This window comes from Lingula anatina, chromosome 8 (assembly GCF_051362555.1).
Source record: "Lingula anatina isolate TDL-2025a chromosome 8, LinAna3.0, whole genome shotgun sequence".
Classification (NCBI taxonomy): Eukaryota; Metazoa; Brachiopoda; class Lingulata; order Lingulida; family Lingulidae; genus Lingula; species Lingula anatina.
In genome coordinates, this window is record NC_141774.1 from 7705344 (window position 1) to 7719221 (window position 13878).

The 13878-nt window shown below is 34.5% G+C and overlaps 1 protein-coding gene across 3 annotated transcripts in view; it reads left to right on the forward strand.

The window, feature by feature from the left end:
* The window catches only part of LOC106167248 (peroxisomal acyl-coenzyme A oxidase 1), a 23468-nt gene continuing 9590 nt past the window's right edge, over positions 1–13878 (forward strand). The window contains exons 1-7 of one of the 3 annotated variants that reach the window (XM_087019147.1): positions 1–176; positions 2267–2426; positions 3283–3443; positions 11723–11830; positions 12192–12311; positions 12935–13050; positions 13329–13498. In XM_087019147.1, the coding sequence (XP_086875273.1) occupies positions 50–176; positions 2267–2426; positions 3283–3443; positions 11723–11830; positions 12192–12311; positions 12935–13050; positions 13329–13498 (962 nt within the window). In that variant the 5' untranslated portion in view covers positions 1–49. Of the gene's footprint in view, positions 177–2266; positions 2427–3282; positions 3444–8042; positions 8204–10084; positions 10246–11722; positions 11831–12191; positions 12312–12934; positions 13051–13328; positions 13499–13878 lie in introns of all 3 variants that reach the window. The other 2 variants (XM_087019146.1, XM_087019148.1) reach the window with 2 other exon arrangements.

Genomic DNA, 13878 nt, shown 5'->3' on the forward strand with positions numbered 1-13878 from the left:
TATAAAAGGAGGTTTGGAAGTTCGAGGCACTCACAACAAGACAAGCAAGATGCCGGGAACGGCCAAGGTGAATCCCGATCTCCAGAAGGAGAGGAACAGAGCCACTTTTCCTGTCCATGTAATGACTTATGTATTAGATGGAGATCCTGAAAAAACGAAAAGGCGGAGATACGTAGGTGAGAGGCTAAATTTTATGTTATTTTGATGGATTTATAGGTGAGGGTTGGGGTTCAAAACTAATGGGAGGACTTTCGTAATTGATGGACGAAAGGCCGTGGGAAACTTTTTGGTTTACGCCTCAGGTAATTACTCAAGTTGCTCCTCATCGACAGGTTATGTGGCAACATGTCTTTTTTTTTTCAAATGTAAACTGAAGAAAATGTGCAGTCTTAGTGTGGAAGATCGTGCCCTGACTTGGAGGGAATCCCTGACTTGTACCTAGTTTTTGACCTCGACCTTTGGTATGGAGGACGTGTTGTGTGATGAACATTGTCACTTAGAATTGAGGTCTCAAAATTAGGTCACAACTTTAAAAGGTCCGGGGGGGGGGGCACTCGATCGTTTCCAGTTCTTCTGTTTGGATAGGCAGCTGAAAGGTTGCAGTAACCAGTGACACGCAGTTGAAAAATATTTGTTTGTGGAAGGGGGGGTGACTTTTTCCAGTTTTGTACAGTCAGAATAGGTAGATCACAATCCGCTAGGGGCGCTACAGTCGTAACTGTCCACGGGCAGTGAAGTGTAAAACTGAAGTCGGCCTGCTGACAGTTCGCCTATGGAACCCCTTTTTCAAATCTCTCTTTTAGCGCCGCGTAAAAAAACTAATACAAGCCATTAACTAAATAAGTTGTAAATCAAAGAGTAAAATCCGGTCACGTGATTTTCCCATGTTGCAGTCTTTGACAAGTTTCGGTTCTGCTTGTTTTAAGCTTTGCCTCTACAAAATGATAAAAAATTTCAGTTAAGTGCTGGTATCATCTTTTTGAAATTTATATCCAGCAAAGTTTATGAAATTTGCTATATTATGTAGAAAAATCATGAAATTTGAAGGTTGCGAAGTATAGTTAATTTAATCCGCAATATTACATGATGTGAAAATTACCACAGGGAAATAGCTTTGCCCTGATTAGTCACAGGCTATGTGAGCCAGACAATAGTCTGAGCACACAAAGACACACAGGGTGCTCTGCTGCGCCTGAGTGATCACTGCTGGTCAGTGGGCACAGGTTTTGAGCTGAGAAGTGTGGACACTTTTGGTGGATTTTTGCAGTTAAAAAACTTCAATATCTTTGTTGCTTGTAGGAATATTTAAAAAATTCCAAATGATTTCATCCGGTTTTTGCATTACCTTTCAGATGATGTAAGTATTTTAATTTTCTGATCAGTTTGAAAATTTTTCTGATATACCTAGTCAGAATGATGTTGAGCATGAAAAATGAATTCAAGAGTCTTATTACATTAATTGGCATTAACAAGAAAGATAATAAAAGTTAAGATGTAACATATATCAGTATTTTATTAAAAAAAGGTGGGAAGTTAATTACTTGCAATATGGTAATTCATATAATTTCATAGATGTATAATAAATAAAAAAATCCAATAATGTAAACTGTTATGGAATAGCTATCTTTCTAAATCAATGATAAATTGCAAAAATACCAATCACAGTGCATTATTGCTCCTAGTTATTTATTGCCCTGAGCAAATATTTATCTTCCTTGGGTTAAAAAGTGGATACAAACAGATAACACTGGTGTGGTGAATCAGCATGTACATCCTTTTCTACCACTTGACCCTTGTGACATCCAATAAAACCAGCATAGTCGTATAAGCTCTGTCTGATCTGGGAGTTAAGAAAGGGGGGATATGGGGCATTCTTAACTTATTGTTGATATTTGTTGATTATTATAATTTATGTTCATAAATGTATTTTAATATCATGATTATTATAATTATGCACAGTATAACTGTTGAATATTTAACTAATTAATTCATTTTTTTTCTAGACAATTTAGTGCATATACTTTGCAAAAATATTAATGAAATGTGATTGACTTTTTTAAATTTCATTTTCATATTTGTTTGTTAATTTGTTTATTTTAAATTTTCTTGAAATTTAGGTTCAGAGATTACAGTAATGTGTAATGCATTGCACATGTGTCACAGCACACCCATTGATGTGTGCCTATACTGTACTAGTAGTTGGTTTTTGGCAAACATTCAAAATTTGTTGCCCGATTTTCAATAGATCTCATCTTTTATTTTTCAGAGAACCTTGTACTCAACGACCCTGTGTACAAACACAAACCAGTATGTTTTATGTCTCGCGGGGAAAGATACTCCCTGGGGATGAAGAAGGCGCTGCATGCTGTGAAAAAATTGAAGGAACTCAACCTGACGGACCCTGCTGATCAGTACTATTACAGATCGTGAGTGCTGGCATTTACTTTATATCTCTTTTCCTAGAGATTGGTTAACCCAGGAAACACAGAAATTTTCTTTGGCCTTGTGTTAAATATGGTATATTCGACTTCCACACAATCCCATTTTTTTCAAAATCATATTGGAATTAATGGTAAAGGATAGTGTGTATGGTTTATTTATTTTAAAAAACATTATTATTGAACATTATTATTATATTTATCTTATCATGTCTAAAAGTTATTTTCAGTGAAAGCAAGTTAATTGATAAAACTAACTTAAGATACTAGTATGGTACATGTGACACTTTTATATATTTCATCTATATAAATTCTATCTACTGCTGAAAATGGAAAATATTGAAAAGATGCCAGTCCCAAGCCCCAAATTATATCTGTTTATTAGGACATGACTTCATAGTTATGCTGATATCAACAAGTGACCCAGATAATATTCCAGTGACCGAGATGGAAATCTCTGTGACTTAGATAGAAATTCCCGTCTAAGGGAGTAGGTCATTGCATATAAGCCTTCTACTGTACATTTTAATTTTTAAAATTCATAGGCAGTTTAATATATCAAAATAAGTTCAAATTTTGCATGGCCTGATGAAACTGCTTTCATTAACTAAATCTGATATTCTTAAAAGATGTTCAAGGTGACTGTTGAGGTGTGAAGAAATTGACGTTTAACCCGTGAAAGTCTGCTCTACATCACTTTATTTCCCCCTCAGTTTTTTTAATGAAGAATTGTCATCCCTTTATTTATTACATATGCCCACACGTACAGGAGCACACACACACACATACATACATATAAAGATCTGGTTTAATTTTTATATCATTTCAACGCATATAAATCCAGGTTCACAATGCCACACGAGAATTCCCCAATTGCCCTCCAAGATGACATGTTCATTCCCATAATCTCCACACAGACCACCGATGAGCAAAAAGCAAAATGGCTGACACTGGCAAAGAGTCTCCAGATTATTGGCACATATGCACAGACAGAGTTGGGACATGGTATATTAACTTATCAGTAGATTCTTTTTAGGCATTTGCATGATATTTTTGGTAATAAGAGAATTTTTTGTGGGGGGGGGGGGGGGGGTAAGGGAGTTTGCTTTGGACATTGCGCAATATGTACAGGTCTTAATATTATTGGTACTTTCATTTCCAACACTTGCCTCAGTTGCTTTTTACAAGTAACTAACAGGTGTGGTTTAAAATTAGAAAAGGGGCAAGCTTTACTGACATAAAACTCCTGGACCTTGACCATCAAAGGAAAAAAATAAGGAGAGCTAAAAATATTTTTAAAAAAATTTGGAAATCCTGACAGAGCATCGAGCCTTGGCAAATTATTTATTTATTTATTTATTTATTGTGTCAAATAACACGTTTGAAGAAATTGGAGGAGAGGCTTTTTAAGTTTGAAAAACATATATTTAAGCAAGTAGTAACGGGTATGTGATCAGAGAGTCTGAATGGATTTATATAACTAGGTTTTATTTTATTTAAATTCTTAATATTCAACTAAAACTGTTAAGTTGCAGATTGGTATATGACCTGTTTTGATGACTTAAAGTGATAATAACTCTTCTTTTCAGCCAAAAAATGAATTTTCCTGGAGTAAACAACAATTTTCCCATACTTACCAATGGTTAATGAATCCATTTTTACATTCAAAGTTAGTCCCTGGTTTTTTTCTAAAAAGTTTGGTTTTTTGTTAAAATCTCTTAAGAGATTTTAGCAGAGTATAGCCATCAGTGGAGGTCACGTGGTCTAAAGACAAGCTCAGATATCAGAATAATAGCTATAACTGCCGTTTTTGTGGTAAAACAGAATATATTATATTTCTATGAGTTATTCACAATGTTTTTATTGTGAAATATAGATCTCATACGAAGAGTTATTATCCCTTTTAAGTAGCTGTTCTGAATTCCCTTTAATTAGTACCACCAGCGTGTACGCTGGCGGTACTCATGGTTTTAGTCCCGACCCGTCTCGTCCGGCTCCGCCGGCTCCGCCGGCTCCGTTGGCTCCGCCGGCTCCGTAAGCTCCGCCGGCTCCGCGTACTGGCGCCGGATACAAGTCACCGTTACCGCTTCTCCTCCTAGACCACAAGGACCCCTGTCCCCATCTCTTGGATTTAGGTCACATATAACCTCAACTTGAACCCCCAGGTTTTTTTGTCTCAGTCGGTACATTAACCTGGGCGTGACGCTCGTTGAAATGCACCCTTGTCAAAATTTTTGAAAATTCAATGCCATTTATCTACCCTACGGAAGGAATTATGGGAAAAATTTCTACAGACGGCTTTCCAAAAGTCATATGTGTAGATTTCAAATATGCCCTTGGATTTGACCTTTGACCTTTATTTCAAGGTCAAACGGGCCAAAATTTTCAAAAAAATGAAATTTTTTACAAAAAAAATATTATTTGCGCTGTTATTCAGACACTACACAGACTTAACCAATAATATTATTGGAAAGTGTTACCCTTTGGGTCTTCTTTGATCTCCGTGAATTTGGGGTCAATCGGTGCATTTTCACGGGAGAAGCGGCCATAAGATACTGAAACTGAAAACTGTCTCTAATTCGGGAACCGTTAATGCTAGCGACCTGTTCTTTTTTGCATTTTATAGAGCATGTAAAGCCCAACATTAAAAAGGGTCTCCGTTTTTTTGTATTTCATACGGTTTTCGTGTTATGCTGTATTAAAAAGTACATTGTGGTGGCACATTATTGTAACTCAGAATTGTAACATTATATCTCCAAAACTGGCAGAGATAGGTCAATAGTTACTATAAAAGTTGAATAGGATGTCACATACTGGCAATTTAACAGTGACCATAAAATTGACCTTTGACCTACTTTTCATCATGAATTGAACTTTGCAAATTTTCGTTCCCTTTTATCTCCAAAACTGGCAGAGATAGGTTCATAGTTACTATTGAACTTGAATAGGAAGTCATATACTGGCAATTTACTGTGACCTTAAATTTGACCTTTGACCTACTTTTTACCATGAACTGAACTTTGCAAATTTTCATTCCCTTTTATCTCCAAAACTGGCAGAGATAGGTCCATAGTTACTATTGAACTTGAATAGGAAGTAATACACTAGCAATCTGTGACTTTGAAATTGACCTTTGACCTACTTTTTATAATGAACTGCTTTTTGCATGTTTTCAGGCCTTTAAATCTGCAAAATTGGCAAAGAAATACCCATGGTTGCTATTGAAATTGAATAGAAATTCATATACTATGATATTGAAATTGACCTTTGACCTACTTTTTCACCATGAACTGAGCTTTGCATATTTTCTTGCCTCTCATATCTTTAAAACTAGCAGAGATGTGCCCCTTGTTGCCCCTAGGTTTTCTCTTTTGTCAGCATATATGCACCATTGACAACACTTTTCAAGGAAAACCAATAGGCCTTTTGTCTAGAGAATACAGGAGTGATCAAGGGTAGGAAAATGCAAGTCAATTCGAAAATCTGCTTGATTATACCATTTTTAGTTATATTTTTTTGCATATTTTGAGAACTCTTATTGATTGCATCTTATAGAGCTTGTCAAGCACAAGACTGGTGATGGTGTCCCTTTTTGGAGGGGTGGGGGGGTCCATACAAATGCGCTTACTCCAGCTGGTGGTACAATATCCGGAGGCGGTATCGCCTCTCTGATCCTCTAGTTAAAGACTGATTTTTGACTGAGCAACACCAATTCTGTAGAAGTAGGCTCACAGCAGGTCCTACCTAAAACATTTCATGATAATTTCACCCTTAAGATTTTTTTACGTAACCTCAGTGCAGTGGCTCTACAGACACTGTTTTTTTCCTTTTTTTACCTCCGCCATGGAAGTTATGTTTTCGCCCCTGTTTGTCTATCTTTCTGTCTGTTTTTCATCAACATAACTCAAAAAGTTATGGACCAATTTAGATGAAATTTTCAGGGTAGGTCAGAAATGGGTTAACTTAGAAGTGATTAGTTTTTGGTGGTGGTCTGGATCAATAATCAATCAGTAATAAAAAAAATAATAAGTTATGGACCTATTTTGATGAAATTTTCAGGATCTGTCAGAAGTGGGCCAAGGAACAGATGATTAGTTTTTGATGATGATCAGGATCAATAATCAATCAAAAATCAATAATAATAAAAAACCGCTGCCGTGGCGGAGGTCTGCGCTCTCGGAGTGCTCTTCTAGTTTTTTTTTTTTTTTTTTTCTGCATTAAGTGACCTCTAAACCCCTGGTTACAAGGCCAACAAGCCATTTCTACCATGATGTACAACCCTGTGGATAACTGTGTTGGGAATCTGCCAGTATTTCATGGTTTGACAATTAACAACTCGTTAGAAATCTGCATAAAATACCCTCTAGCGTAGGTATGGAGATCAGGGAATTCTCTGAAATTCCGTTTTTCCAGCCAGAAGAGTGTTCTGCAATGTGATGAGAGATCTCTTTAACATTTCAAGGCCATTCGAATGTACTGTATAGTAATGACTTGAATCTTTTTAAATGGGGAAATTTAATCTGACAGGAACATAATTTTGGATTCACTAAAAATTCTATTCTGAATAAATGTTTTGTGATTTCACTGTATGGAATAGAATTATAGGGTAACCTGTTTTAAATTTTGTTGCTGCCACTTAATAGAAATGATATTATTTTCAGAATTTATCACTTAAAAAATAAACAGTATCAGTAAAGCTCACAATTTCCCCCCCCTGACAAGGTCAAATCATTACCATGATACTTAAAGCGCATTCGGAAAGGCAAAAAAAAAAAAACTAACAGATCGTCAAATCAAATATGGCTGACCCACTTGAATGCATGTTGCATAACCCCTGCAGGGAATCTGATCAGTGTATAATTGGGAATTAAGCAACAGATTTTTAGTGGGTAACCATGTTTTAACCGTGGATCTATTAGTCAGCTGTTCTGAATGTACTATAATTTGTCTTCAGCATCTACCAAGCTCATGAGAATTCCCCCCTTGCCATTCACGAAGGAGTGTCAATCCCCTGTGTGCGCTCTCTAGGCACAGACTAAAAGGAAAAAAACATGGCTGCCAAAGATGGAAAACTATCAAATCATATTCACGTATAATCAGACCGAGATGGGACATGGTACATTCAATGTTTCCGATATTTGTCTTGTGATTTTTATGTGGCGGTTGATTATGGGAGTTTCTTTGATTGCAGTTATAGTTTTAATTCACATTAAAATGATAATTATTGAATAAGGAAACAATAATTGTTTGGGAATTATGGGTTTCAGCATCCAGTTTCAAATTCTTTGGTGACATGTTCCCAATATTTAAATTGTTAAAATGCAATTATAATCACTGTATTTCTCATTGAGTTTGTGCTTGTAAATGTTGTGTTTGTCTTACAGCATGCTAGGCTACTGACCCCCCTTGATTGAGAGCTTGTTTTAGCTCTCATGTTCGCTACACCTAAAGCTTAATACATCTAGATTTACTTTGATTGAACTGGGCCATCAAAAATCGATGTCAATATCGAGCTGAGAATGCAGGCCGAAAAGTTAAAAAAAGAAATTATTCTTGTTAATGCTTATATACATTGAGGGAAGGAGTGTGCTTTCTTATCCACAGAGGTGCAATGCCCCATGAAAGTTCTCCAATAGGCCTTCACACAACTATGTTTATCCCAGCAATTGCAGGACAGGGCAGTGACAAACAGAGGAGAAAATGGCTGCCATTATGTGAAAGTTACAGAATAGTTGGAACCTATGCTCAGACTGAGGTGGGGCATGGTAAGGAAATTGGGAACCCAGTCCCATAAATTGGGATAATTGGTATCAATAGAAAGGCTGGAAAGGATAGTAGAATCTGAGATGGCAGTCAGAAACAGGAGTGCTAGTCTAGTATGAATATTGGGATTATTGATGTAAGGGGGTGGTAAGGAAGTTAAAAACTGACATCAATGTAGTCAGGTAAAGGGTATTAGAAATGGAGTTTTACAGGCAGGCTTTTATTGTTTTATACGTAGGATGGAATCAGAGGGCTAAATAACTGGCATTTTATCATTTTCAATTATCATTTCTCTGAAAAGCATTTTGTATGTATTATTGTTGGACCCATTTTGCTTTGTTTGTTATAGATTATAAAAATAAGAAAAGTCAAATTTGAAATGAGGCATGTGATTGGGAGTGGTCTTCTAGAGGATAGCTGTTTAGTTTTTCAGCTTGGTTACCATTTAATGAAGTAAAAGTTTAAAATATTCAGGAAATGAGCCCAAAATAGTCTATATTAATTAGTGGTGTGTGAAATTGATCGCAATGACGGAAAATAATACCCAATAAATAATATAAGTTGTAGACTATAATGTTACCAAATTGCAGCTGATCCCCACCTTTTGTTACATAAATATGGATGTTTATATAATAACAAATACAATATAATCTGTAGACTATAATATAAACAACTTACAGCTGATCCCAACTTTATTTTAAATAAATATGTATGTTTATTTTATTTATTTTTTTTTTTTTAAATAAAGACTGAGCTTTAAATATACATGCACAAACACTTCGAAATATCAAGCAGGAATCTGTTTTGATGATCAAAAAATGTCTGTAATAATGTTTAGAATATTACCTGCATCATAATGTGTCTCATTTACATTGGCAGAACTTGATCATTAGCAGTCTGTGTTAAGCATTGTTAAGGTGTATAATGGCACTGATATATTCAAAGGGACCTCTCTGACTTTTCAATGTTTCGTGCTGGTATTTTTTATGTAACAACAGCTCTTTTCATTCATGTCACTAACATGATCCCTTGATTATAATTTCATGTCTGGAAAGGTCTATACCTGACTAAGTGAATCAAAAAGCTTACTTATTATTCTGGTCCTTTAGAATACTGTTAGCCTTTGCCAAAAAACTCCTTATGTACTACATTATATATATTCTTTTGGATAACAGATAAATCTCTAGTGTTATGTGACTAAATTATTTGATATTTACACACACCATCTTGCGGATGATGTCATAATTACAATTTTGGGGTACAAATTGAAAAATTGGTTTTTCAAATGTCTCCATTACCTGAGCACCCACGAACACCATTTTAACGCCAATTTAATGACACCATTTAGTATCCTAAAACCATGCCATTATTTTATCTTAAAAGTGTTAGTTCAGATTTTATTATTGATAAAATAAAGTGATGCCTTTGTTTAATAAAGATCTGTAAAGAGGGACTCATGAATCCATAACAAAAACATTTAAATAAAATTGACAATGTGATTGTAGCCCCTACACTTGTGGTCAGTTATGTCAACTACACTTCACAAGGCCTTTAAAAGCATTTGTAGTACCTTACAGAAAACTATGTGTTTATATTAAAAAAAAACTTTTACATGCCTGTCACAATAAGAAGTTTAACTATAAGTTTAACTATAAGTATATTTGAAGTGAAAAAAAAACCTTAACTTTTTGTACTAGGACATGGTAAAATAAACACATTTGATAAAGAATTCAAATCATTTTTTTACAGTGTTTTTTTTCTTCCCAAAGAAATTGCACTAGTAAAACCTGAGGAGTGAAAAATTCACCTGAGAGCAAAGCCAAAGTTTGCCTCAATGTATTGGAAACATTTGATATGCATTAGTAAAATCATCTTTTCTCCAGTTTTTCGGCTCCCCATGAAAACTCTCCTTTGGCCCTTCAATATGGCATGTTTATTCCAATGCTTATGGCCCAGTGCAGTGAGAAACAGGGAGAAAAATGGCTGCCATTGTGTGAGAATTTGACTGTTATTGGGACCTATGCTCAAACTGAGTTGGGTCATGGTAAGCTGAAATTAAGAAAAGCTTCATCTTGCTTTCATTGCACATGTGCGTGATTATTGTCAATCAGGAAAGAATTTGATTGCAAAAAAATTGGCAATTTTTCCATAATTTGAGATTTCCCCATTGCTTTATTGGATGTAGTCAATGATATTAAATACAAAACAAATTTAAGCTGAGATTTATAAAAAAAATTGTTAATATTTGTGATCACTGGCTGTTGCTTTAAAGAAATGTTTATTTTAATCCTTGTTGTCCCCAAAGACCAAAGGTATGTCGCACATGTACCACAACAAGTAAGAATATGACTGGGTTTGTTTAATATGCCTGTCACAAAAATGTGAAAATATTTTTCATATTTAATTTTTTAATGATTAATAAAGGAAATATAATTAAAAAATGAAAATGTAATAAATAAACTGCTTGCAATGCTTTACATTATATTATCTGCTTACGCAGTGGTTCCTCTGTCACAGGTGCTTTTTCACATAAATTTTGTACTCCAGGATCAGTATAATATGAAAAACACAAACACAAATTTGAAAATTATTTAAATTTATTTTCCATGAAGCTTTGTATGCAAAAGCAAGTTCCGTTTGCCTATGCTCTCTCCATTTATGGAGTCTGAAATGCTGCATAGCATCCATTCTTTCACTGATCACATGCCTCATATCAAAACTGTCAATATTAGTAAATTTTATTTAAATGCTTGCAAAAATAACTGAAAGACTTTGACTTTTTTTGGCAGTTTCCAGTGGAAAAAATGTTTCACAGAGATGTAGCCTTGCATTAAACTGACAGCTTGGCTTATCTGTGACTGCTTCTGCTTTTTTTTTCTTTTTTTAATATATATATATATATATATATATATATATATATATATATATATATATATATATTTTTTTTTTTTGGTATATTGTTTTTTCTTGTTATGGTCATTTTTGGTAGCATTTTGAGGGATGCTTAATTTTTTTGGGGGGGGGGTGGGAAAGGGGGTTGATAGCTTCTACAGTCCAATTTTAGAAAAAAATATTAAGTTGTCATTTTTGGGGTTGTGTCTATTTTATTTTTCTTAATGGCTTTGAATTATTAAGACCGGTCAGTTTTACCTTACCAGTGCATAAGATTTTGATTAATATATCAGTAACATTGCTTTATGGTGTGGGAAATAAGCAAAAGTTTTAAGTAGCAGTTATTGAAACCAAAATATAATGTTTATTCAGAAAAACAAAACATAATGTTATTTAAGAATATTTGAATTCACATATATAATGGTAATGTTTGTCAATGTTTTATAGAATGGGATAAGTTTCAAGTGTGGACAATTTTAATGAAAAGATAATGTAATAATAAAGTAAAAACAAAAATGCTTTTGTAATGATATGTTATCTCTTTTCATTAATTAATTAATGAAATGGTTTTTAATTGAAAAATTAATTAATTTGCTGTTACTTTAATGTGAAATCCTGACCACTTCCAGGTACATTTGTGAGGGGTCTGGAAACTACTGCCACCTATGATCCCCAAACCGAGCAGTTTATTATCAATAGCCCTACTCTGACTTCTACCAAATGGTGGCCTGGAAATTGTAAGATTTGTTATTTTAATGAATATTTATTTATTTATTTAGTTATTGCCAAGAATTATTGTAAGGCAGCTTTAAACTAGATGATTTTGAGTGCCTTTTTGAAAAATACAGCCCTGGATTTTTATTTCAAGTAGCCAAATCACTACTTTTTCATCTTTTTTTCAACAAATTGATAAAAACAAGTCACATCAACCTTGTTTTGTCAAGCCAGTTTAAGTCAGTTTAAGCATTTGACTAAATCGGTGAGTGTTAGCACTTACCTAGAATTTAATAACTAACTTCTTCGGTCTTTTCTTTTTTCATTTTAAATTTATTTATGTTAATTCATTTTAATTATTATTTTGATTATTTATTTATTAAGTGGGAAAAACCACCAACCATGCCGTAGTCTTGGCCCAACTGTATACGGGTGGCAAGTGTCATGGTATTCATGCCTTCATTGTCCAACACAGAGACATGGAAACCCACCAGCCATTGCCAGGTAATGTGAGCTATTATACTTAAATGTCATGGTATCCATGCCTTCATTGTCTAACACAGGGACATGGAAACCCACCGGCCATTGCCAGGTACAGTGCGATATTACAAGTAAATGTCATGGTATCCATGCCTTCATTGTCTAACATAGGGACATGGAAACCCACAAGCCATTGCCAGGTACTATGTGATATTATACATAAATGTCATGGTATCCATGCCTTCATTGTCCAACACACACAGTGATATGGAAACCCACCAGCCATTGCCAGGTACTATGTGATATTATATATAAACGTCATGGTATCTATGCCTTCATTGTCCAACATAAGGACATGGAAGCCCAACAGCCATTGCCAATTACTGTATGGCATTATGTAAACCAAAATGCTGGCATGGGATTGAAGCTAATAAACTTGTGGTCAACTATACCAGTTTTCATGTTCAGGATAATATTTCATCCTCAGGTAATATACCAAAAAATAAAATGATCATGATTATCATATCAGGGATAGAGGAGAGAGATATCAGCTCCAAGTTTAACATCTATCCCAAGTTTGGCTGTTATTATTATTGTTGTTGTTGCTGTTGTTGTTGTTATTATTATTATTATGTTTTACATTTCAGGCGTTGAGGTGGGAGATATTGGTCCTAAGTTTGGCTATGAGGCAGTGGACAACGGTTTCTTACGTTATCACAATGTCCGCATACCTCGGGACAACATGCTGATGAGATATTCTGAGGTAACGTATGTCAATCATATATACGTACTTATGGCAGTAATATTTATTCAAAGGGAAAGTGCATTAAGGCATACTACTTGTTGATTAAATTTATTTAATTAATAATAGTTTTAATGAAAGATGGTTAGTTAATTAAGTTTTTATATTATAATCTTAGTTTGGCAGTTCAGTTCAATATTAAAATTTGAGTATTAAAATAGATAATAATGTTTTGAGGTTGGTTTTAATGAAATAAATTTAAAAGTGAGTCTTACCGGATTTGTTATTTTTCCCTTAAGGTAACCAAAGATGGTCGCTACATAAGAAAGGCCAATGAGAAGCTGACTTATGGCACCATGGTTTTTGTACGATCTGCAATTGTAAGTACTGCAGCAAAGAACCTGGGGGAGGCCTGCACGATTGCTATAAGATACAGTGCAGTGCGGAGACAGTCGGAGATGAAGCCCGGGTAAGGCTGTGATGCATTCTGGGATGGAAAAATTGAAGATGGCTGGTCATTAGGACCTGTGGGCCTCAGAGTACGACTAATTTGAAATCAAAACTTATTGAACAGTCAAAAAGTCAAGTCTGTGTATTGATGATGTTAATTGAATTTTAGTTTTTTTTTTATGAAATTCATTCAGTTTTCAGGTTCAGTGACAATTGGCATGGGTCTTTCAACTTTGGATTATCACTGATGGTCCATTATATGTTAGATATTAAATAATTTACATGGGGCATTACTATTTTTACTCAGTGAACCTGAATTTCATTGGCAGAATAAACATAAATTATTATTATTATTATTATTATTATTATTATTATTATTTTTATTATTTTTGAATTAAG